At 45.8% G+C, this 25,954-nt stretch overlaps 2 protein-coding genes across 5 annotated transcripts; both read left to right on the top strand.

The window, feature by feature from the left end:
- The first annotated feature begins 4,027 nt into the window (after window positions 1–4,027).
- LOC136944179 (mothers against decapentaplegic homolog 4-like) lies at window positions 4,028–13,172 on the top strand. Of its 4 annotated transcripts, none has more exons than XM_067237836.1 (12): window positions 4,028–4,250; window positions 4,966–5,205; window positions 7,378–7,552; window positions 8,148–8,171; window positions 8,383–8,568; window positions 8,869–9,111; window positions 9,275–9,466; window positions 9,606–9,662; window positions 9,799–9,982; window positions 10,542–10,710; window positions 11,100–11,238; window positions 11,564–13,172. In XM_067237836.1, exons 2-12 carry the CDS (start codon window positions 4,966–4,968, stop codon window positions 11,773–11,775), a joined length of 1,821 nt encoding a protein of 606 aa, XP_067093937.1. In that variant the 5' UTR covers window positions 4,028–4,250; the 3' UTR covers window positions 11,776–13,172. The 4 variants fall into 4 exon arrangements, with proteins under 4 accessions (XP_067093937.1, XP_067093938.1, XP_067093939.1 ...); XM_067237837.1 differs by having other exon boundaries at window positions 4,962–5,205; window positions 8,392–8,568; XM_067237838.1 differs by having other exon boundaries at window positions 4,962–5,205; window positions 9,365–9,466.
- Window positions 13,173–13,510: 338 nt separating this feature from the next.
- Window positions 13,511–23,393, top strand: LOC136944922 (synaptotagmin-11-like). Its single transcript, XM_067238870.1, is given in 5 exon segments — window positions 13,511–13,765; window positions 19,392–19,884; window positions 19,886–20,309; window positions 21,854–21,974; window positions 22,154–23,393. Coding segments are annotated over 5 exon segments (1,383 nt in total). The 5' UTR covers window positions 13,511–13,731; the 3' UTR covers window positions 22,465–23,393.
- Window positions 23,394–25,954: the final 2,561 nt, after the last annotated feature.

Genomic DNA, 25,954 nt, shown 5'->3' with positions numbered 1-25,954 from the left:
GAAGGCATATGACAGTCTGCTTGGAGTTTGACAAACAGCATTTGACACTAGAACGGCCAACAAGGTAAAAATGTACCCACAGGAGTTCAACTGTATGTAACTTTGTTTCAATAACATTTCCCAGTCTTTGACTTTTCCTAAAAGTGTGTTATGTAGCATCCTCTATATATATAAAGCCAGATTAAAAACTGGGCATTCACACCCATAAGCGGCAGATGGTAAAATGTACCTCTACAGAGAACGCACTCATTTTCGCGCATTTAGGTAAATATTGTACCTTGCTATGGCTATCCTGACAGAGTCGGCTCACCCCACACCACAAGCCCGGCACAACATTAGTGACAAACTAACAATATTTATGTGTCTGTGTGCCGTGTGTGTGTGCCCCCCCCCCCCATCTCAAGTTGCATATTGTCCAGAATTTGGCATCAGAATCATTAACTGTAAAATAAGAATGCAAAGTACTTCAGTATGCAACTCCTTAACTCTCATACTGCCATCGTTTTCAAGTTGCCTGTAGAAACAACAGCATAATAGAATTCCTGAAATTCAGTTGTGGCTTTTGATTTTGGTGTGCCACCCCAAGATTTCCACTGGCCACCAGGGACCCTGTGGCCCCTGTGAAAAGTTTCTGGAGGCACCAATGTCTGTTTTATGGCGTAATGTTGCACCATACTAGTGAACGCACCATTGCCGAAGTGCACAGAGCAGTTGAAGATAGAGAAACCTGGGATGTCTGTCTTGCAGAGCTGAAGGTCTTTGTTTCAAGAAACAAGGTTGACCTCTGACCACCATTGTCATTTTGTGAGCAGCAAGGGACTACAACTACCATTTCGTTAAACAACCCTGAGTTGAAGAATAAATAATTGAACATTGTACCTCGTCCCTTCAAAATAAATGCATTCTAATAGCGCAATCTATTTGCGCTCTAAATCTATATTTGACCCATTGACGGTTTTAGGTATACACTGACCCCTGGTGGTTCTAGTGTTAAAGACCTCTGAGAGCAGAAGAAAACAGATTCTCTAGTCTGAGGAGACAGAAATTGAACTTTTTGGGCAGAACTCAAATTGTTAGGTGAACACCAGGAACTGCTCATCACCTGACTAATATCATCCCTGCGGTAAGGCACAGTGGTGGCAGCATCCAGCTAAAGAGGGGCTTTCCAGCGCCAGGGGCAGGGAGACTGGTCAGAATGGAGGGAAGAATGAATGCATCCAAATGCAGAGAAGTACAGAGAGGCAGAGAACCTGCTCCAGACTACACGCAACCTCAGACTGGGGCTATGATGACAATGACCCAAAGCATACAACCAAGACATCATCGGGGACTGTCCTAGACTGAAACTCCACGGAACTTCTGTGGAGAGACCTGAAGATGGCCGTTTGGATGCTTCCTGTCCAATCCAACAAAGCCTGAGAGGATTTGCCAGGAATAACTGGATGAAATGCCTAGAAAGGTGTGCAAAGCTTGAAGAGACGTATTGAAAAAGACTTGCAGCTGTAATTTATAAATAGGATTCTACAAAGTTCTGAAATAAGGGTCTGGTCACTTATGTTTGGTTGCCTCTTGTTCTCAACCATCGTGGTCAGTCATTGAGAGAAATGTGTTTTACAATTCCAAGTACACATAAAACAAAACCACAAAACATTACTGTTTGCTTCGTGTTTAGAACCCTGACTATTATTGTCTAAAATGACAGAACTAAATCTGAAGGACTTCACTGTAAAAGAGGCAGTGTTGATCATTGTAGGGATTGAATATTACTATTCATTTGTTTGTGATGTTTTATAAACATCAAAAAGGTTAGCCATGTTACGTTTTCTTTTGGTTTGATATGAAGGATCAATGGTTCATCCTACTGTCTTCTGGCAGTGAGACTACGGCTGCACACTCCACCACAGTGGAATAGGAATGATGGCAAGAGGAAAAGAATAAGAATTTGTGAAAACCTTCTAGAACTTATTGTTTAGGTATTTACATTCAAACATGGTGTATGCAGATTGGTTTAGGCATGCACTCGCAAAATGTAGGCCTCACACATGCATGACAGCATTACACAGTAACTGTTTGCCAGGATTACACACACCACATATCCCTGTATCACACATTATAGAACAAAACAGAACAGTGGTTGAGGGCCGTAACCAGGGTGATCTTTAAAACAAATAACACAGCTGTTGAAGAGTATCAATCAAATTCATCTGGCTTTACGCTGCTCTAGGAGAGCCGCATTCTTGTTTTAAGACAAGAATGTTTATTCTAAAGTATCAGGCCCTCTGTCCTCCAGAGTGAACCTGGATCACAGGCCTAGTACTCTGTCCCCCAGAGTGAACCTGGATCACAGGCCTAGTACTCTGTCCCCCAGAGTGAACCTGGATCACAGGGCTGGTACTCTGTCCCCCAGAGTGAACCTGGATCACAGGCCTAGTACTCTGTCCCCCAGAGTGAACCTGGATCACAGGCCTAGTACTCTGTCCTCCAGAGTGAACCTGGATCCCAGGGCTGGTACTCTGTCCCCCAGAGTGAACCTGGATCACAGGGCTGGTACTCTGTCCCCCAGAGTGAACCTGGATCACAGGGCTGGTACTCTGTCCCCCAGAGTGAACCTGGATCACAGGCCTAGTACTCTGTCCCCCAGAGTGAACCTGGATCACAGGGCTGGTACTCTGTCCCCCAGAGTGAACCTGGATCACAGGCCTAGTACTCTGTCCCCCAGAGTGATCCTGGATCACAGGCCTAGTACTCTGTCCTCCAGAGTGAACCTGGATCCCAGGGCTGGTACTCTGTCCCCCAGAGTGAACCTGGATCACAGGGCTGGTACTCTGTCCCCCAGAGTGAACCTGGATCACAGGGCTGGTACTCTGTCCCCCAGAGTGAACCTGGATCACAGGGCTGGTACTCTGTCTTTCCAGTGTTTCTAACAATCTGCTCCACAGAGTCCACAGTCACTGTCTTGGGTTTAATTGTTTGGTACGTGGGTCCAGTTATGAACTTTGCAAACTGAATTAGAGTTCTGTAATCCTCAAATTGACCCACTGAATTGTTCAACTGTCAGTAAATACATGACCAAACCCAACTTATCCGTGATACCATTTCCAGTCACCTTTCACTTTGAAAAAACTCCAACTGAAACATTTTATGAACTATGAATAAATGTTTGTTTCTTATAAGTCTGTGGTATTTTTTTTATGACAATGTCCAGTAAATGTCCCCCAAGCCTCCCACCCCACTGGACACTCCAGTAATTGCTTCCTCCAAGCCACAGGACAACCACACCACACATGTTCTGCAGAGCCACCAACAATTCCTGGTGAAGGGATTCATTGAAGTGGTCCTCCCAAGGTTTCTTGCCTGGATTTTCTGAATGGAGTTTTTAATGGGAGTTTTTCTTTGTCTTTATTGAGGGTTTAGGTTGGAAAAGAACATGTAACTAACTGTCTCTGTGCACATCTTTGTATGAAAACACAGTGGCGAAGGTTTAAGGTAATGGTCCTTGTTTATATGTTTTTGGTGAATGTGGTGGAAGTTTTAAACATTAAAAGTAAAACTTGCAAATTATTTTGGTAAAACCAACAAACGCAACTTAGATGTATGTGTGCAATGTGCAAAACTGGCAACTGTGCTACACAGTTGTGGACCTGTCTTCCATCCAAAGTTTCTCCATATTTATGTCCTATATTTATGCATAAATTAATAGACGTCGATAAAACATGTAATTCGGACTTATATAATTTGTATATAAACAATTTACTACATTAAAACAATCTAAAATAAATGTTATAACATTGCTCAGCATCAGGCATAGAAGAGTGGGCGGGGTTATAGAGGAGGCGGAGTAATATAACCGGCGCCACAGACCCTGTCAATCTCCTCGCAACCCAGAGAGCCCAGACCCAGACAGATATCTGCCCACGGCGTCTGGCGGTGAGAGAGCAGCGTCATAGTTGGCTGAGGGCCTTTCAGTCTGGAATAAAACGGGCTCAGCGATTGGCTTGATTTTTTGCCCGAGACAACTCACGCGGCCGATGTTTTCTCTTTCCTCTTTTGTTATTGCAAGCAAGCAAGCGAAATACTAGAGGCGAAGGGAACAGCAGGATGTACGAATGGACACAGAGAAGCTGATAGACTGATAACAGTCGAGACACGCCGCGGTTGAGACACGGACAGGGGGAAAGGGAGAGACACATTTGGAATACTTTCGAGCCTCCCCTACTTATGTCTGTTTTGTCCTGAACTGCTGTTGATTTGTAAGTAGATTCTACTATATCTGTTTTCCTATCTCGATCGCACCAAGCATCTGTCCATGGATTGATGACAAGTTTATTTCTGGACAACAATGCAGTTATTGGCCAGACAGCATGACAGTTCAAAACTCCATTTGGTCTCTCATGTCAGTCAGTGACATGGCACACACATGACAATGCTGAACACAGTTGGGGCATGTATTTGCTAAACATACAGCAAGATAATGTAGTGTGTTTTTAAATGGTCTAACAGTTTTTACTATTTGTACTGTACTAGAGATGTTCTGTCGTCATCTCTAACTACTAAAAGTGGTTGTTAAAGTTTCTGTCAAGTCTCCAATGGTCTAGATTCTAATCTTTAGAATGTGTGAACTTTTTCAAGCCATAGTTGTCAGTTTGGCATTTGACTGACACATGTGGGATTGATGTTTGTAAATGGGATGCTTCACACACATTCCCAATCAGTTATTTCCTTCAAAAATCCTATACTTTATACTTTATGTACATAAAAGAAAGTGAACGAAACATCAGGCACTTGTCCTATCGAAAAAATTGGCATAGCAAAAGGGAATCTCTGTGGAATCTTGATTACGTGATCTTAGAAATAAATATGAAATATTTGCCCCCGGTTTTTGTTCTCTCTACGCGCACGCCCCCCCCTCCCCCCCATCCAATCCACCCCACCCCATCCCCTCCACCCCCCACCCCACCAAGGGAGATGTCGATGGTGAACCCCCCCAACAGCAACGACGCCTGCCTGAGCATCGTGCACAGCCTCATGTGCCACAGGCAGGGCGGCGAGAACGAGGGCTTCGCCAAGCGCGCCATCGAGAGCCTGGTCAAGAAACTGAAGGAGAAGAAGGACGAGCTGGACTCGCTCATCACCGCCATCACCACCAACGGGGTGCACCCTAGCAAGTGTGTCACCATCCAGAGGACCCTAGATGGACGCTTACAGGTAGAGAAACTCCTAGTTTGTCTTAAAGGGTGAAAGTTCCTCAAATGTTTGTCCTGTGGGACCAGCTACTTACATTCCTCTATCCCCATTGGAACTCTCTGAAGAAACATATTTTATTCCAGGTAGAACCTGGAACCTTGAATTTGATCAAACATTCAAAGATTTGATCTAGAACCCTTTAACTGTTGAAAGGGTGTACGTTTACAAACGTTTTTTTCTTCTTCTGAGTGCTGGATTTGGTTCTATAGTGTCGTCATAATGAGTTTGCTCTTTTTAGAAAAAGTTAAAAAGGTCTTCTACGACATCACATTATGAACATGACATAATGTGTATTGTATTCTGTGCTTTATGTGAGCATATTTTATGCTCTCATTGAACATCTCTATGTTCATCTTTTACTTCATGAACTGCCTTGTGACCTCACCATGACAGCATAATGAGTCTCTCAGGTAATGATGTCAGGATGCCACAACAACCACATTTCATCGTAGTCTTGAATCAACAAGTTCTGAGCTGCCGGAAGTTGTCATAAGATTATATAATCTAGTTGTATATAACAAGTAATCATTCGGACACATAATTATATATACTTACAACCCATTCATGATATAACCTCATCTTAATGTTTAGATCCACCTGATTAGAGTTAGGCAGTTTTTTCAAAGCATAGGGTGATAAAACAACAGCAAAAAGGGTTCACTCTGAATGACGACCACATTAAAACACTGCAAACGTTTCTTACAGAGAGCAAGGGAATGGGAAAGGAGACAGAGGGAGTTCCCTACCCTTCCCCCCAAGTTCCTTGAGAGGGAGAGAGAGCGAGCAAGGGAGAGAGGGAGGGTAGCGGGTTGTTTTGTCTGAGACACAGGAAAGGGGCAGGGTTAAGTTAAGCCTGTCTGTCTCGTGCATGTCTGTGTGTGTGTGTGTGTGTGTGTGTGTGTGTGCCTGAAAGTCTGGTAGAGGGAATAAAAAGTGTTCTGTCACGTGAGGGTATATTTGTTTTGACTGATATTTTGCCTTGCAGTGCCTGTGGCTGGACTCATAATGTTCAGTACCTTCATGTTGCACTCCTGTACGAGCAAGAAGAATGAGTCAGTGTGAGAACGTTCTAAAATAGTTGCCTTTCAAAATCAATGTAGAGTGTGTGTGTGTCTGTGTGTTTGCCAGTGTTCAATATAATGGGACTGGCAGTCTGCCAGCTATGACTTTCTGTCTTTTGAAGGTCACTTGGCTGGGTGGGGGTTTTCAAGACGAAAGAATATTAGGAGAGAGAATAAAGGAAAGTTTAGAGTCTTGCTTTCTCTCTCTCTCTTTCTCTTTTTCCGTCTCTCTCGCTATCTCTCTTTCTGTCTCTATCCTTCTCTCTATCTCCATATTGCTTTCTATATGGTGGTACACAGACACACAAACGCACATGCACACACTATGAACACAACTATTCTCTAGTGGGGTTCAGAAAAGGTGAGACATGATGTCATTTTGTAGCTTGTTTTGTTTTTTCAAATTAACCCTATATCAGCTGTTTCTGCAGACATTCTCATATCACATTGCAATTCCACTTACGTAATTTAGGGCTGCATAAATCCAATCTTTCTTCCCAGCACACACACAGACACACACATCCGCACAAACACGCGCTAAAACACATACACACACAGGGTAAATGCTATGTGTTGTCTGAACAGTGAATGCGCACGATTCACCATTGACTTCACTGGTGACTCAAATTGTGCTCGATTTGCTATTCAGATTGGTCTAAACTAAAGGGATGCTTTAAAGGCTCCAAAGCTGTAGGATGGGCATACAGTATGTGCCTGAGTGTGTGAAAGAGGGAAAGAGAGAGAGGGAGTTTTCAACGTCGATGTAAATTTCCATTCACGACCTGTTTCCCTAACCACTCCCTGTCTACCAGCACTTTCCCTTTCTTTCTCTTCCTCTACCTCTCGGCCTCTCCCCCTTGCTCATATTCCCCCTCACCTCGATACTCAATATTGGAAGTCAAATGGGTGCTCCCCTTATTAGGAAGAAAGACAGACAGACAGACAGACAGGGGTTTAGGGATGGGCCTTTGGATGGCCAGATGGATGTACAGTACACCCCTCCCCCACACCAAACCATCTCTACCCCCCCCCCCCCCCCCCCCCCCCCCCCTCCTTGTCTGTGTCCCTCTAGGTCGCAGGGAGGAAGGGATTCCCCCACGTCATCTACGCTCGCCTCTGGCGCTGGCCGGATCTCCACAAGAACGAATTGAAGCACGTCAAGTTCTGCCAGTTCGCCTTTGACCTCAAGTACGACAACGTCTGCGTCAACCCCTACCACTATGAGAGGGTGGTATCTCCCGGTATTGGTACGTCCCAGCTCCGTGTGTACTTTCCCCCCTGTGAAAAAAGGGCCTCATTTGATGACTACTCATCAGACATGATTTGACTGGTGAAAAGAAGTCCTCTTCTCCATAGCTGTTACCAGTCCTGTCATGTCAGGTCAGTGAAGAGAGAGACATAGAGGATTCCAAGTACACCTGGCAGACACGTTAATAGTATTTTTGTTGTGAAAGTGTAGTAGCTCTCTCTGTCTCTGAGCTTTTAGCTTTCATTGACATTATTTCATTCTTTCCTTTCTTACAAGGTGACAGACAAATGTGAACGTTCACACACATATTCACAAGCAAAGGCATGTGAAATAGCACACACACACACACACTACGACATGCCTAATATCAGCTAGGATTCCAATTAATTCCCATTGTTTCTCAAGGAAATTCAAGATGTATTCAAAGATATGAAAGTAAATATGCATTTATTTCAAGTAGCCAGTGTTTAAAGTATGCTAGCCAGTTACAGTATTGACTAAACTGTTTAGTCTGGCCAAAACCTCAATGTTGTCATGTGGAATGCAGCTAACCACCTTTTCTTCTGTCTCGTCTGCCGGTCACAAACCAAAAGTTGGTCTCAGCATTCAGAATGCAGGTGAGTATTTTCCTTTTGGTCTTTTTGCTTTTAGCGTGGAATGTAGAAGTAAAACATATGCCAGTTATTATACATAGAGAGGGTACTGTATCTTAATAAAAACGTCTCTCTCATTCTCTCTTTTTTTTTCTCCCTCTTCCTCCCAATCTCTCTGACTCCCTGCCTGGCTCCCTCTCCCCTCCCCCTCTCCCCCCTCCCCCCCTCTTTCCAGGCCCCCCAGGTCGACTGATAAAAGAGGAGTACATCCAGGACTGCATCCAGATGGACCTGCCCCCCAGGATGCCTCCCCAGCCCGAGCGCTACAGCCAGCCCCTGCCGCCGCTGCAGATGCCCCCGGAACCGCCCCGCGCCCCCCTGCCCATCACCCTGTACCCCAGCATGCCCCTCTCTCCGCCAGGTGAGACTCTTAGGGCTCGCCCCCTTAAGACTTCATGGGTGTTCACTGGGACAGACGAGCGTGCAAAAAGATCAAACGGCGAAACAGGGTGAGAAAAAACGACATTGGGACGGACAAAATGAAAAAGAACGAGACAGATTAAGAGGCCGAGAGAGTGTTTGGTGTCGCAGTGCTGTGAGACGTCAAATTGTGTGAGAGGGCACTTGTTTAACGGACTCCACTGTCCTGTACTTACCAAATCCTATTGCATCACCAAGTCTGGCTACATCTTACAACATTCGCCTTCACTCGCCCCTCCAGTCAGCAGTTCCATGATGGGCGGGCCCATGTCCGTGGGCGGGCACGGGGGAGGAGGTGAGGGCTTGCTTCAGATCGCCTCCCCCCAAAGCCAAGGCGCCACATCGCCCCCCACCACCCCCACACACGGACCTCCGCCGCCCTCCCGGACACCGCACACCCCCCACCCACCCCAGCCCCCGACCCCGCACACCCAGCAGAGCGACTACACAGGCGGCCCCCAGCACACCCAGGGCTCCTACCACAGTGAGTGGTGATTTGCAGGGATCTTTGATCATCTTTAGGGATTTATATGGCTCCATATATATAGGGATCCATGTGGATCAAATAGTTAGTTTGAATAGGTCTCTAAGTCTTATGCCTATTTATCATGTCACCCTTTTAACAGTGTTTTGTCATTTATTCTTAGCACTAGGACCTAGGAAATTAGGAGAGCTGGAAAACACCATGAGTGTGGTCCTCTCACGCGATCCCTCTCTACTTCCTTCTGACCCAACAGCGACCTGGACAGGCACCAGCACGGCCTCCTACACCCCTGTAGGACCCCAGCATAATGGGCGGAGCCACCAGCAACCGCCACTGCACCACCCCAACCGCTTCTGTATGTCCACTGACTTGAGGGAACGACCTAACACAGCCATAGTATCTGGATGTTCTTGGGAAATGTAGTCCTTTCTCAATTCTGTCAGGAACACGCCAGTCTGTTGTCTGCTAATAGTGTGTTGTGTTTTTCCTCAAAGGGTCTCAGCAACATCACTCTTCTCCTGCCTTTCCTCAGCCTGTCTCCAACCATCCAGGTAACACACACACACACACTTGATAACGCACATGCACACTGACACCCTCCTGCCTGGCGTATGACGGTCAAGATATGGAAGTAAGATGATCTGACCGCTGTTCTCCCGTCATCATCCCCCCCACGCTGTCCTGCAGGCCCGGAGTTCTGGTGCTCCATCTCCTATTTTGAGATGGACATCCAGGTGGGGGAGATGTTCAAGGTGCTGGCCAACTGTCCCGTGGTGACGGTGGACGGCTACGTGGACCCGTCCGGAGGCGACCGCTTCTGCCTGGGCCAGCTCAGTAACGTGCACCGCACCGACTCCAGCGAGAGGGCCAGGTCAGGACTCCAGCCAGCCGGTCAGGGACACTCACAGTCGTTGACGACCGTAGCATATCGTTCCTGTTAGAAAGGGATTTGAAATGACTTGAATCGGTGATAGACGCTACAGTAGTTTACATGTGAAGCTATCCATATTTTTCACATTACGTTTGACATTTTAGTCATTTAGCAGATGTTTTCATCCAAAGTGACGTACAAGTAGTGGAAATAGTAAATACATATGAGCAACTGAGGTGATTGTTACTAACATAGTAGTCAGGTGGCTGAGCGGTTAGGGAATCGGGCTAGTAATCTGAAGGTTGCCAGTTCGATTGCCGGCCGTGCCAAATGACGTTGTGTCCTTGGGCAAGGCACTTCACCCTACTTGCCTTGGGGGGAATGTCCCTGCTCTGGATAATAGCGTCTGCTAAATGACTAAATGTAAATGTAAATAGTAAATAGAGAGACTCTAGACTCTATCAAGACCGATAATATCATATTAAACCTATACTGTGCTATGTACCAAATACTCTTTAATGTCACATACTTAAAGCTGTCTTCCTGTGTTTACCTCCAGGCTCCACATCGGGAAAGGGGTCCAGCTGGAGTGTCGCGGTGAGGGCGACGTGTGGATGCGTTGCCTTAGCGACCATGCCGTTTTTGTCCAGAGCTACTACCTGGACAGGGAGGCGGGGCGCGCGCCGGGCGACGCCGTGCACAAGATCTACCCCGGGGCATACATCAAGGTCAGAGGATAGAGGGATGAGGGACAGAATAGATAAGGATGGAGATAACTGTAGTTGACAAGTCACAGACTAGTCATCCAACTGAATTGATGTTCTGGAAAGTGGCAGTGGGGAAAACTTTTTTGAATTTGAATTGAGACTAATACCATGCTAATAAGCCTCATTAAGATTACATTTCGTCAATTCAGTTTTCATTTTAAATCAAATGTGAACATAGAACTTGAGCATCGAATACAGGACTTGAATATGTTGAATATATTGAAGATGGGACTCGCACAAAACTCTCACTCGGCCGCTACATCGTATGTTCAGCGCTCTCCATGTCCTGCTCTACTGCACGCACGTCCCTCTCCCTCCCTCCCTCCCTCCTGTCCTCTGCCCCTCCCCAGGTGTTTGACCTGCGTCAGTGTCACAGGCAGATGCAGCAGCAGGCGGCCACGGCCCAGGCTGCGGCTGCAGCTCAGGCGGCTGCAGTAGCGGGGAACATCCCCGGGCCGGGCAGCGTGGGCGGGATCGCACCGGCAGTCAGTGAGTCACGCCCCTCTGTTTCTCTGTCCAGTCGGCCCCTCTGCTCTATCTATCTATCTGTCTATCTTTTCTCTACCTCTGTCCTCTCTGCTTCTCTTCCCCATGCCTCCTTCTTTTTCACGTCATCTCTGCCTGTGGGTGTCTCACGCCGGCACTGGATTTCGGATATTTTCACTTTTCGATTGGACTTCCTCCATCTGTGCATTCGTTTTGGTGTCTCCAGCCCTGTTTCTGCGTCGTCGTGTCACAATGCAAGCCTCACCTCTCCTCCCTCACTCTCTCTCACGCTCGCTCTATCGTCCCCTCTCTCCCCTCTCTCCCCCAGGCCTCTCGGCGGCGGCGGGGATAGGGGTGGACGACCTCAGGCGTCTGTGCATCCTGCGGCTGAGCTTCGTGAAGGGTTGGGGCCCCGACTACCCGCGGCAGAGCATCAAGCACACCCCCTGCTGGGTGGAGGTCCACCTGCACCGCGCCCTGCAGCTCCTGGACGAGGTGCTCCACACCATGCCGCTGGCAGACCTCGGCCAGATCAACTGAGGAGGGTTTCGCGCGCGAGCGGGAAGGATGTGCGTCTGTGACGCGAAACGAGGGGAGACGACTGTCAGCAAAGCATCCAGTTTGACTTTTCTCCACAAACCCTTCTCTACATGGTTACGAAGATGATAGTTTTTGATGAGTCTCTCCTCTGGTGGAGAAATATCCAGCAGCTTTAATATCTGGAACGAGGACCAACCCTGTTCAGGGAGACAAAAGGATAAGTGCTGTGTTTGGAGCTGTAATGCTGCCTTGATTATAGTGCCACAGAGCCTAACTGGTTTTTAGAGTGTCAAAGGAATGCTGCTGACCTGGAGCTTCCATTAGATCTGTCTGTTCAACGCTCTGTAGTTGCTGTGACAATAGGGATGATGATAATAACTGGTGCGGTCATGGAATGAATTAGATGGCATTTCTCCACCTTGAGTTGAATGTGCTGAATCATTTATACAGATAAACAATGAAATCACCTTCAAAACAATTAATCTAATCAGTCTGACTTGCCAGTCTGAGGAGAATGAGCACGGTGTTCTCTCAATCTATGACTCACTCCAAAGCAAAGTACAGTTTTGTGGCCCAAGGTATTTTATGTCTAAATGTATTATCTCTATCTACCGATGTTAGTACTCCCGGTGTTCCCCCGGCCAATTGTTGTTCAAGTTCAGACATGGATTTCTGTAAGACATCTTACAATTTATCAATAGATATATCTCATAAATAGAATACAGATATGGAGCTATATAGTGTGAACTTCCAAAGATAGCCTAAAGACCCAAACTGTTTTGAGCTAGTTTGCAAACAAATAATACATTGCTACAACCAAAGGCAACCCATGATTTAAGGGAGGTTGTAATTGACAATCATATGTAAAAAGAGAGACATCTAGTGGGCAATTTGAGAGATACTACATGGCGTTGGAAACATACTGAAAGATGCATGTGAGAAAATTGATTGCACCATCTTCTTGCTCTTTCAAAATCCAAAGCCAAATGGTTTGTTGACAAAATGTACTATTTGTACTGTTTGTATCTCATTTAGCTTGACTTGCCTTCGGAAAAAAATGCCTTATGTAATGTGGGAAATAGTTCAGAATGTAAGCATCTATACTGTATGTGCCTTGAAGTTATTTATTTTTTTATGTTATAGTGTTATTTTAGTGCAGCTGCTTGCTTATTGCCTTTACATGGTACACATGTGTAGTGTCGTGCTTGTAAATCAAATAATAAAGATAGCAAAATGATTAAAAGTGTATCATCAGCTGAAATACCTGCTGGAAGTCAGTTGTCTATTGATTGTAATTCGTTTAGCTTAATTTAAAATATAGTGTGCTACTAAACATTTGCATTGATTTGTAAACGGTGTCTGCACCTCATAACTATGACTGTTTATTAAAATGTACAATTTTCAATAATATTTAGTAGGGCTTCTCATGCTGTCTTGGCTTGACTTTTCGTTAGAATGTTGGTGGAAAACTGGGTGTGTAAATGTCTTGTCCATCATCGTTATGGAGTGTGTCTAGCTCGCAGAAAAACATTTTTACGGATAAAAACGCACTTCAAAAATGGTCAGAAACGGAAAAAGGTGCATAGGAGAACAGACTCATTGACATTATCCAACAACACATTTAAATACGTAAAATTCCTACGAACAAGAGGGCGGGTCTAAAACCTCCGCTGTCATCGTGAGTACCAGTCTCCAACACCACGCAGCCTCCCTCGCAACATCCGAGATAGAGCATCATTGCGCTTCGGGCTGGGATCGACGAATAGTGAAGTGAAGACAGGCCTAGGTTAAAAACATATAGGAGCTTGTTTATGGAAATATTTGTGTTAATGTCGACGATTTGATCGTTGCTCGTTCTCTATGGATATAAAATAGGCACTTGGAAGCCTTGTATTCTTGTTAATCTGTTCCTTTTATCCGGGGCTGTCAGGGGCGCATCCTGCGCCGATTCTCAAAATGGCTGAGATTACTGAATTACGACCCACATATGGTAAGTACAAGGCCTTATTCTGTTTTATTTGACAACATGTTTTTATTGTGTGTGATTATATTTAATGTTTGTGAAGATTTTGAAGATGAATGTGTGTAGTTCGATGCGTATAGGTCTTGTTGGAGATGTTATGGTGCTCTAGAGCTCCAAAACAGATGTTTGTTTTTTGTCAGGATTATTGCAATGTTATAAAATAATATATTGTCATTGATTGGTAATTTTGTCTTCGTTTAATTTAACGTAAATATATCGTCTTTGGCGTAGGCTTTGTGAAAATGCAGCATATCCTACTTATTGACATGAAATCTAAATTGAATATTTTTCCATTTAATTACACATGTTTAGGCCAATGTGAAACAAATTTGTTTCAACAGACCTTTAAAGAAAAATCTAAAAGCAAGTGATAGAAAAGGCTAAAACGGCCTGTTTTTGAGCTTCTCTGCCATGGCCTTCAATGTGCGTGAACGAGGGACGGGGTGGATCGGTATGACGTGATGTCTATTCCCGATCAGCTCCTACTCGTTTCTTTGTTTTTGTCAAAGCAAACACCCCGGAAATGGGAGGTTTGCCAAACAGTTGACAGTTCCTAACATTTCTCTTGGTTAACCACTTACGTAACCTGCGGATCCTCTTAAGAGCAAGTCAAACGGAAGCGAAGCCATTTGTTGTTCAATTGAATAGAACGGTGGCAGGTTATACAACTGACTCTACCTTAGGTCCTTGTCACACAAGCAACCCTTGATCAGTGTTGTTTGGACCAGCCTAGTCCGTCTAGTTTATTCAATCCAATTTGATTAGAAGAGGTGTGGCATGCCAGACAAGTCTTCCCAGGCGCCTTTGACCTGTGTGACCTGAATGGGTTCTATATGACACTTAATAGTAACACTGCAATCAGAGTATTAGAACCTATGTCAAATATCAATGGTAAATCCCACGTTTTAATGTAGGGACCCTAAAGGAGAGGAGTTTCTTCAAGACTAGATATCACCTCCCAGGCAAATGATTCCTATTCTGGGGTCTATTGATAAACCTTCCCAGACCAGGGTTTATTTATTCATCCCCACCTCACCTACATTTAAAAAACATTACTGTCCACGGTGCCCACATGCTGTGAGCAAGACCTAAGGTGACCAAGCCTGGGTTTATCATGCAGAAGAGGTTGCAGGTCGGTAATATATGCACGCACATGTTTCCTGGCAGGCTTGATTCCAGATTAAAATGTCAAGTGCATCTGGACCTTGAACTATCTAAAGACCTCATTACCGAAAGAGACTGGTCACTAATTTACAACAGGCTCAAGAGAGGCAGTTTCATAATTAAGTTTGGCTGTACAAACAAAAATGTTGGTTCTGTCACTGAAGTTATGTGAACTGTGGTGACATGTCCCTCTACTGAGTCATATTGTTCCTTATGTTCCCTTTCATATTCGGGTGAATTGAGGTTGACCTCATATTGCTATTATTCCACATTTACTCAAGCTATTAATCCAGTTATTTATCACTTAGTTATGAAGCAGCTTCAATGACAACAGCATCTAAATTGGGTTTCATGTTAGCTTCTAGTACTTCAATCAAATTAAGCGTATCGCGTGGCTCGCCCAAACATGCAAGTTATTAAAAGTCTCGAAGCGGACTTCCAACCCAGCTTACTGTCCCAATATCTCCTCTTAGTCGCCCATGCAACTTGAAGATTATAGCAACCGATTAAGTCACATCTGGTCCACGCTGAATCTGTGTCGTGCAAATCAGCAGCATCTCCTACACTCAGCATTAAGATGCAGCCCCACTGCCAACGCAGACAGACTGTCTCTCAGTCATTCGGTACCCTGCTGTGTGGATGCCATTCTAGCCTACCAGCCTTTCTAGTTCCCAGGCTGGCATGGTGCAGTGTGAATGGGATTTATGCAGTGCCGGCTAGTGTCAGGAAGACATAGGCTAGCTACAGTCAAAGTCGTGATGACTGAGTGAAAATATAGTGCAACTGTATTCAACCTACTCGATTTCTTAAACAGGTACAGAATGGGGAAGTGATTTAGCTCAAGCGTAACGATTCTACAACATTTTGAGATTTAAAGGGGTGGTTTCTCCACTTTGTCTGGCAAAGTGGATTTCAATTGAGCTGTTGTTTTTCTTTAGCCATCTGTTGTGTAGATTCGTCTATCATTAGAAGGAATTGCTAATCTTGGTATCAGATGAGTGGGGAAGACTGACAACATCTAATTAAAAGGGCGGACTCACCCTTTAAATGCAATCCCTGAGCTTGGCTATCAGCCAATCCATGGCTGATCAGTCTCATCAAAGAAACCGTTTGGATGATTCCAGAAGCTTCTACTTGCATGGTTGAATGTCTACAGACCTGCAGTGCATTTTCAAAACACAATGTATGAATCCTAACTGGAGGAGCCAACCCCCCCCCCCCCACACACACACACACACACAAACACACAGGACTAACATAACTACATCCTCTTTCCGTAGCTATATACTTCAGTCTTTATCTGACCATACCCACCTTACAATGACTCAGGGGGTAAGACCACTTCCCTAGACAGCATGACATAATCAGACTCTAAGAAGGCAGGAGCCATTCTCCCTCACAGCAGTTCACATTACAAGGGCCTGACTAATCTGGAAGAACAAACAAACCCAGAATTTTCTCTGCAGATTTACCTAAGATTGCCCTGCAGTCATTGTCAAATGAGACTTCAAAGCAACATTTTCAAGGAGCCTTCTGCCATTGGGCTTGCTTCAATTTCGATTGAAGTCATCCATGACAGCGCATATTGTACGTTTTTGTGCTGCGGTACAGTAGGTTTGCATATTTATGTAAATCGTACATTTTCACAGATTCTTATCTCATCTATCTGTTGTAGCTGCATTTTGTCAAGCCTTCTACAGCCTCTAAAATACCCTTGAGAATTTATGATGCACAGATCCTTTTGGTACACCTTTACCTAGCCTATGTGACTGTGAGGTTGGATCTAAAACAACTTTATCCGTAATTAGTATGCAACAGAGGGGGATAAATCACTGTATTTTCACTGTATTTTTTGTATTTCAATCCCCTGTGTTCTGTTCTTTGGGTGGGTATAAATTTGGAAATTAGGAAATGTATCATTACAGAATACATCTGGCTTAGCTGGTTTGTCAAAATACTCCATTTGAAATCATTTCCTCTTTATTTGAAGTCTTTAATGACAATTTTTTTACTCAACAAGATAAAAACACAGATACAGATATTCTGAATGAAAGTCTGGATTCAAATGTTTTTAACTATGTATATTAAATTTAATATGTACTGTCTTCAAAGGATGGACTATCCCTTTTACCCCTTGAGAACATATTGAGTTCAACCAAGTTCGATGTTGATTTCATGGGAAATTGAGAGAATAGGAGACACCAGGGTACTGCCATTCGCCCCTAGGGTGTGTTTCTAAGCAACGGGCTCAGCTGGCTTTTTAGCTACCTCAAAAGTCTGACATCATCCTTCTGGTATTTCTACCCAGAATGCTAGTGGCCAATAACAGGAAGGAAGGGCACAATCCTTTGTTTGAAGACAGACAGTTGAAAGAGCGAGAGGGGAAAGCGGCAGACAAAAAAGACAGACCGCTAAAGAGCTGAGAGAGAGAGGGCGGGAGAGAGAAAGATCGTGTGTGTGTAAAGTAGTCTTTACACACACTCTCTTGTGTATTTTATGTCGGCACCGGCCGCTGTGTATGTGGTTGGATACACAACTGTAGCCATGGGTGCATTTGTGTGTGTGTGCCAGCCAGCATGGGCACAGATAGTGACATGCTCAGACGGCCTTCACAGCAATGCCCCCCGGGTGCTGTGCATGGCAACAATGCATCTCTTTATCCATGCTTGCCCAAACAAAAGAACCTCTCCTTCACTCTTTCTCTCTGCTCTTTCACTCCCTCGCTCTCTTTCTTTTTCACTCTGCCTCTCTATTTCTCTTTTTCCCTCTCCCACTCGCTCTTTCTCTCCATTGCTCTTCTCCCCTCTCTCTCTCTCTCTCTCTCTCTCTCTCTCTCTCTCTCTCTCTCTCTCTCTCTCTCTCTCTCTCTCTCTCTCTCTCTCTCTCTCTCTCTCTCCCACTCTCTTCCTCTGCTCCCTCTTCCTCCAACCCCTCCCCCAGGCCTGGCGCAGTCTTCCTGAGACTGGTCCGCCGGGTCCCATTACAGCTGGGATGAGCACAGTCAAACCAACCCCCCTCGGGTGAAGAGCACCTCACACATGTGCTGGTGGTTGAACTGCACAGGCACTTAGGTACACAAAAATGCATTATGACCACTGAAGACGCCCGGGTGTATCGACTGAAGCGTCATTACTTCCCATTATTGATCCACGAAAATGCGCGGGTGTGTTTAGTCTATCAGACAGTGGAGGCTATAAGGTAAGCCATTACACTAGACCAGGGCGTGTCTCACTGAGCAACGAGTCTGGTGTGTGTGTGTGTGTGTGTGTGGGGGGGGGGGGGGGTAGATTGAGTGTGTGCATGTGCACTGATGCGTGTGTGTGTCCCCCATATGTCTGTGTTTGTGTTTGTGGGTCTGTGACTTTGAGCGTATGTAGGTCTGTGTGTGTGTGTGAGCGCTTCCAGGTCTGTGTGTGTGTGTGTGTGTGCGTCCAGGTCTGTGTGTGTGTGGGAGGCTCGGTCTCACTCTGATTGGTATGCTGCCCAGCTGTGTGCTCACCTCCTTATTACCCTCAGAGAAAGACCCACACGGCCATATTGGCTTTCCAGACAGATACTCTTTCCTCCTTTAACTGCCTCATCAGTCAAGAAATAACCAGAGACTCAGACTCCATTCCATTAGCTCAGGAAAGTGGTTCAGAACCAGTTTATCGTTCCTTGTCTGTTACAATAAACTAGACAAAATGGAGGGTTAAAAAGCTGTAATCCTATCATTGCCACCGTGGGCTGAGGCAGCCATATTCAGACACAACAACCACTAGCAGTTTCACAATTTCCGAAAACACCGTCTTGAATTGCGTGCCATCTGCACGCCACTCAGGAGGCGTGGAGTGGCGGTGCACGGCTGTCGTCTTCCAGGCTCGCGCCTGGCGCTCAGCGTGATGCTGTGCCGGCTGCTGTTGCGTCAAGCTGCAGTCACAATGATGAGTCACTGTGGAGTCACGCTTAATGAGCCTGAAATACGCCTAATGAACACTCGAGGGGGACAAAATGACATCAGTGCGTTGTGGGTCACACTAAGTGTGTCACTGCTCCCTGCAAACAGTACATTCTCTTCTCTCATGTCCCAAGTCGTAATTGGTGATGGTATTTTGAATATGCTATTGGTGATGGTATTTGGACGTGTCATTGGTTATTTTGTGAAGTCATCAACCACACAGTGTCAGATGGTTGGCTCATGTTTTGCTGGATTCCTTTGTGCTGTAGATGGTGTACCAACGTTAATCTCTCTCTCTCTCTCTCTCTCTCTCTCTCTCTCTCTCTCTCTCTCTCTCTCTCTCTCTCTCTCTCTCTCTCTCTCTCTCTCTCTCTCTCTCTCTCTCTCTCTCTCTCTCTCTCTCTCTCTCTCTCTCTCTCTCTCTCTCTCTCTCTCTCTCTCTCTCTCTCTCTCTGTCTCTCCTCCTTTTCGGTCCTCTCTCTCCATTCCCAGACATGTCGCCGGTGCTGGCCGGCTTCATCGGAGCCGGGGTCCTGGTCATCGCTGTGGTGATGCTGGTCCTCTTGTGGACCTTCTGCCAGCGCCGCTATCTCCGGGCGTCGGGCCGCTACAAGCTCCACGGCGACCGCTACTGCGACTCGGCCGAGGACCCCCCCTACAAGTTCATCCACATGCTCAAGGGCATCAGCATCTACCCGGAATCCCTCAGCAGCAGCAAGAGGATAGTCCGGGTGGCGCGGCGGGCCGGGTGGCAAGGGGATCGCGACCGGGAGAGGGGCGCCGGCGGCCGCGGGATGGTCCTGGTGGACGCTGAGAACAACGTCCTGGACGCCCCGCCGCAGCTCCAGATGAGCCACCTGGTGCCCCCTGCTGGTCAGCCCCAGGTGGAGCGAGCTCTGCCCGTCCGCGCCGACTACTGCTGCCTGGAGAGCAGCTCGGCCAGCAGCAGCGAGAACAGCAGCAAGACCGTGTCGCCGTTCACCCCCCCCCGCCGCCGCCGAACCCGAGCCCGAGGTCAACCTGGGCACGCTCAGTCTAGCCGTGGACTACAACTTCCCCAAGAAGGCCCTAGTGGTGACCATCGTGGGCGCGCAGGGCCTCCCCGCCGTGGACGAGCAGGCGGGCAGCTCCGACCCGTACGTGAAGATGACCATCATGCCGGAGAAGAAGCACCGCGTCAAGACCAGGGTGCTGAGGAAGACCCTGGAGCCTGTGTTCGACGAGACCTTCACCTTCTACGGCGTGGCTTACAGCGCCCTGCCTGAGCTCACACTCCACTTCCTGGTGCTCAGCTTCGACCGCTTTGCCCGCGATGACGTCATCGGGGAGGCGGTGGTGCCCATGGCGGGCTTGGACCCCAGCACGGGCCGGGTGCACATCACCCAGAAGATCAGCAAGAGGAATGTGCAGGTGAGAGAGGGAACAGGGGAGGGGCGTTCTAACCACCCAAACACCAGGACGTTTAGTACTTTCCAGGAAGAGTATTAGAAGGTTAGAAGGTAAAAGTAAAAGTATCGAAGGAATGGAAGGTACTTTCTAGCCACCTTATTCAACCAAAATTATATTCTGTGCACATTGTGGAAGAATCCACATTCTGACCCTTTCGTGCAGCATCTACTCCAGACCAACTGGGAAGTGGAAAGTGTCAGAAAGGGCCAAAATGAGTAATTCGATTGTGTATTTGTTCGGGGGAGATCCGGTGATGTGCTGTTCAGAGACAGTAGGGAAACGCTGACACAGGTCTCCTGGAGCTACAGTGGCAGGTCTGCTTATCTACTACCATCATACAGTGATGTTTGTACTGTACAGTTGCGAGGACATCACTCGCAACTGTCAGGCCATACTGGGTAACATCCTGCACGAAGGCCAAGCGTTTTTTAAGGTCATGACAGGCAAAAGGGAGGTTATTTAAAGGCAGGGGGAGAGTCATGTGAATTTGCGTGACTAACACCGCACACACAATGGATGCAGGAATAGACGCATCTACATAAGAAGTATACAAGCTCTACTCGAATACGTGTGCATAAACACACATGTACACGCGCACACACACACACACACACACCTGGACGCAGTGCAGCACACTGGGAGAGGCCTGGCGGGAAGGTCACTGCCTCTGTATTGATTCAGGCCTCATGAAAGTCTTAACTGCAGCCAGGCCGAGGAGACAGACATAAATCCTCCATGTTATCTCAGGCCGCAGCCAGCCATCCATCAGAAAGGCAAGGCCAACCAGCCAATCTCTCACAGAGACGCTATTATCACCGCCCGCTTTATCATCATGGCGATGCACGTGTTTATCGTTGTGTGTGTGTGCGTGTGTGTGTATGCAGCTGTGACCACTCCCTTCCTCCCAACTGTGTGCGTATCTGCGTGTTTTATTATCGGTGACCTCGTTTATCATCACGACAACGTGTGTGTGTGTCACCTGAACCATGATCAAAAGCGTACGTATGGCATAACCGCTCACTCTTATTACGAGGATGTGGTTCCACGTGACAAGCACTCGAGTATCAGTGACATTGGTCCTTGTTGCATCGTGCGGTTCTCAAACGTGACCTTACAATTTGTGTGAATGAGCTTCTACCTGTTGTGGACGTTTTGTTGGGAATAACAACCCGTGCAAAAAGAAACAATTTGGTGGAGTCCTCGATCATGTTACATGTTACATTTAGCAGACGCTCTTATCCAGAGCTACTTACAGTAAGTACAGGGACATTCCCCCGAGGCAAGTAGGGTGAAGTGCCTTGCCCGAGGACACAACGTCATGTGGCACGGACGAGAATCGAACTGGCAACCTTCAGATTACTATCCCGCTTCCCTAACCGCTCAGCCACCTGACTCATGATAATATGAAACAAAAATGGCCACACTTTCCTGAGTCAACCGACAAACTCAATATCTGCTTGTATCATGTGACTCATATACAGTACGTGAACTGTGTTTCTCTGCAGTGTGAGAGCCGTGGGGAGCTGCTGGTCTCTCTGTCCTACCAGCCGGTCTCTCACCGCCTCAGCGTGGTGGTCCTGAAGGCCAGACACCTGCCCAAGATGGACATCACCGGTCTCTCTGGAAGTGAGTGATCCCCTATCTTGTTAGGTTCTTGCATGTGTATCCTGCGACACTTGTATTCGGACGGCAGTCGCATTGAATTGTAACGCAATACGTCTTGGTTCAGCTAAGATCGTGGGTCCCAATTAAAAAAATTTCAGACGTGTCCTCGTCTGACCTTGACCTTGTCCTGTCTCTCTCAGACCCCTACGTGAAAGTCAACGTGTTCTACGGCCGCAAGCGCATCGCCAAGAAGAAGACGCACGTGAAGAAGTGCACCCTCAACCCCGTCTTCAACGAGTCCTTCATCTACGACGTCCCGCCCGAGCTCCTGCCCGAGATCTCCGTGGAGTTCGTGGTGGTCGACTTTGACCGCACCACCAAGAACGAGGTGCTGGGCCACCTGCCCCTGGGCCTGCACAGCCCTTGTGTCTCCGGAGCCACCCACTGGCGAGAGGTCTGCGAAAACCCTCGCCGGCAGATCTCCAAGTGGCACAACCTCAGTGAATACTAGTGTTCCCACCCCCCTCCCTCCCCCCCCCCCCCCCCCCCCCATGTTCACACTCTCCACACGCACCTGTAGACCAGCGGTGTTACTCGTGCACACGTGGGGCGGTGGCAACAGGGACATCTGGCTGAGAGAGCGCTGAGAGCTTCTCCTCCTGCTACACGTTCTCCTCTGTAAAAACACACGGCAACAAGTTGAAAAACATTCCTAGTGGGACTTGTACAGTGGACTTTCCAGTGGTAACAACGAGTGAGGTCAATAATAGAATTGAGTCAAAGTTACAAATGAATTGATTTACGCTCACACGCAAACACACATACACACAAATATACATACACACGGCAAAAATGACAGCTGAAAGATGCACAAACTTACAAAGCTAATGAACGTAATTAGAAGAAGAAAAAAATGGTTATAGACCAAAATAGGATCATAATTACACACTCAAGACTGTTATGAATTCGAAATTGTCATGGGGGGGAGGAGGATGCAACCTACGCAGAATAAAAAAAACATTTTCCATCCTCCCGCTGCAATTGTTGTCAAGCGCATGTGTGTCTGAAAAAAGAAACTAATATCACCAAATCAACTCAAGGATCTAGAGGTAAATTGCTGGCATTCATCCTTAGAAATCCTCACTTCTTCCTTTGAAAAGGAAGATGTTTTCAACGGTTCCCTATTGCTTTCCCTCTTTCATTAAGGACCAAAAGGGACATATTGAAATTCCTCGCCAGTGAGTCATTTGAAGTAACTCAAAACCATGTCATAATGTTTTCGAGAAGAATTGCAACTGTACTACAATTGATGACATTTACATACAGTATCTGGCATGCTCTCCACCTTACATGTGAATCTTTTAAATCCATTGGGCTGCTTGAAAAAAAGATAAATGTGGTTTCACTGCTAAGAATGGTTATGCAAAGTGAAATAGTGTTTGGATTGAAATTATACTGTAACTCACAACATCAACTACATGAAGAGTTAAACCATGAAAGGTGCACATACAATGACATGAAATATGACACCTTGCCCATTCAAAGACATTGATATCTAAGTGCATTTAACTGTTTAAAGTGGCAGCGGCAAATAACTACGGTATCCCACAGCAACAGATTTCTTAAAATTCCTGAATGCTAATTAGCAGCTTGTAGTGGCAGGAAATATTTCAGGAAAGTCACTGATATTATTGTAAAATATTGTTTCGACATGAACAATTGTGAGAGGTTGTCTAAAGTTACTGTACTCAATTGTAGCCTTTGCTGACATGCATTTCTTATTCTATGTCATATGTTTTGGATTATGATGACAAGGCACAAACTGTAATATACCATTAGTATAACGTAACTATAATATTGGAGGTAAACGTTTTCTCTCTCGCTCTCTCTTTACCAAATAATGTACATATCTGATTCTTGTAAAGAAAATTGATGTATTTCAATGTTCTCTACTCTGACATGCAGAAGTAAACTGTTGAAAAGAAAAATGGATTAGAAGATGGTACTATATTGGCACGATCAATGTTGCAATCTGTTATTCTGAAACCACTTAACTTGAGTGTTAATCGCTATTGCTACTTCGGTTCATTCTAATAATATAGGCTACTGTACATAGGACATGCAAAAGGCATTTCGCTGAGCAAGACTTAACATTACCTGCTGAAAACCCTCACTGAATGGTGCTCAGAAGTTCTGTTGCGCAACAGGTCACAGTTATTTTTGCCAATTGTTATGAATTCAGTGTCAACCCATAGTGGATGTCAATAAAAAGATAGAAGGCAGAAAGGGAACTCAAATCAGACAGATTAGGTACAGCATGCTGTTAAGTGATGCACAATACGATAATGTGGAGTCAAAGGCCAGTGCTTAGAATAGTGAGTGTTACGTGCTGTAGCAGGGATAGGGACAGGTTATGGACAGTGGGGGACTGCTTGGCCATGCTCAGAAGCAGAAGGGGAAGTCACAGGTGGGCAAACACTGCCTACCTGCGTAGCTTTGCTAAGCTGATGGAGAATCCGATGGATAGCTCTCTAGCCCAAGCAAACGCCCAATGGAACTTTCCGGAACGGCTCTTTTCTTTCCATGTGAACTCTCGATATTTCACCCACCCTCCTCTCCCTTTCTTGTGGTTGTTTATCCTTGTTTCCTTTCATCAACCTATTTGAACTCCCTGAGAAAAAAATGTCAGATGACTAAAATTGCCCAGACAAGTACAACACAGTCTAATTGACTTTGCGCTTCGACTTCTTAACTGGTGTGCCATAAATGTCATTATGGCCGCCGGAGCTAGAGAGAGCTGTTCGAGGCTGTAGCATTTACTGCAGTGCAGTGTGAAAGATTGGCTGTCAGAAACTGGACGGAATGAAGTGATCATCCTACAAAGCCCATTCTAGACATGAGCGCATACTCCTTCATGAGGCAAAGGAAAGGCAGAAGGCCGTCCTGTTGGATTCTATAAAGGCTATCCTGTTTGACAGTTGTCCATTTTTTTGCCGCCGCCACCAGCTTTTTGAATCCACTCCTTTTTCTCAGCTTAATCAACATTGTGATCAATCATCTGTTTAGCATAGGGCCTAACATATTTTAAACGCAGAGTAAGACAAACATCTTGAAGCAGACAAAAAACGTGACTGTTGTTTGAGCATTTTCTTTTACAGCATCTTCTTTCCAAGTATGAAGGTCTACTATGTAATGAAACAATGTCAATAACTCAAACTGCTGTTAAAACTGTCATGACTTATATTCTGAGTATAGTACACAGATGCTAACTTGTGTGTTGGTTTTGTTAACACTCATTGAACGTGAAATAAAAAGATAGACACCAATGTTTTACTGTTTTCTTGGAAGTTGAATAGCATGCAAACATGCAGCCTACTCTGTTTCTTTCACACACAGGCACTCCTCAATAACATCTGAAGTGAGATTCAGGCCAGACGAGTAGGAACTGATGCCGAGACAAAACAATGTACCAGCTAGTATCCTTGAGACAGAAGAATCTTTTCAAATTAGGCCCTGTAGGCTATACATCCCAAGACACACAGACTAGGATGGATGTAATGTCATAGTTGGTAGCCAAATGGATGACAAGAACTTTTTGACAAAATACTGATGAATTCATTAGTTTGCAAAGACTAAGCTAATAACTAAGCACAACATTCTGGAAGATTCTTTCTAATGACCTCAGTTCACAAGTAGGCTATATCAAATGTATTAAATCAATTGAAATGTCCACCTTCACATTTTGGGAATTTCCACTCTACGCTCAGTTGTTCATTCATGTCTCCAACCCATTGATTTTACAGGCCATGATACTGGAGCGTCTGTGTGACGCATGGATGACCTGTGCCCCAAGCCTGCCTCTTGCCATCCTAAATTGAGTGAATAAATGTGCATGTTTTACTATTGAACATCAGGTTTTATGCATACCTTTCAAAACTAGAAATTTTGAGAAAAGTTTACAGTTGAAAAGGTACTACATTTCAAACTACTTGACCTTGAGA

The sequence above is a fragment of the Osmerus mordax genome, chromosome 6 (genome assembly GCF_038355195.1).
Source record: "Osmerus mordax isolate fOsmMor3 chromosome 6, fOsmMor3.pri, whole genome shotgun sequence".
In the NCBI taxonomy this organism is placed as follows: Eukaryota; Metazoa; Chordata; class Actinopteri; order Osmeriformes; family Osmeridae; genus Osmerus; species Osmerus mordax.
Note: the sequence above shows the minus strand (reverse complement) of the source record. Positions and strands in the feature narration are given on the sequence as shown.

Bases quoted from the DNA above. Each gene is read 5' to 3' on its own strand.
- LOC136944179 (XM_067237836.1), top strand. From the start codon at position 4,966: ATGTCGATGGTGAACCCCCCCAACAGCAACGACGCCTGCCTGAGCATC. The intron at 8,569-8,868 runs GTGAGACTCTTA...TCGCCCCTCCAG, and splicing joins CATGCCCCTCTCTCCGCCAG to TCAGCAGTTCCATGATGGGC. The intron at 9,983-10,541 runs GTCAGGACTCCA...GTTTACCTCCAG, and splicing joins GACTCCAGCGAGAGGGCCAG to GCTCCACATCGGGAAAGGGG.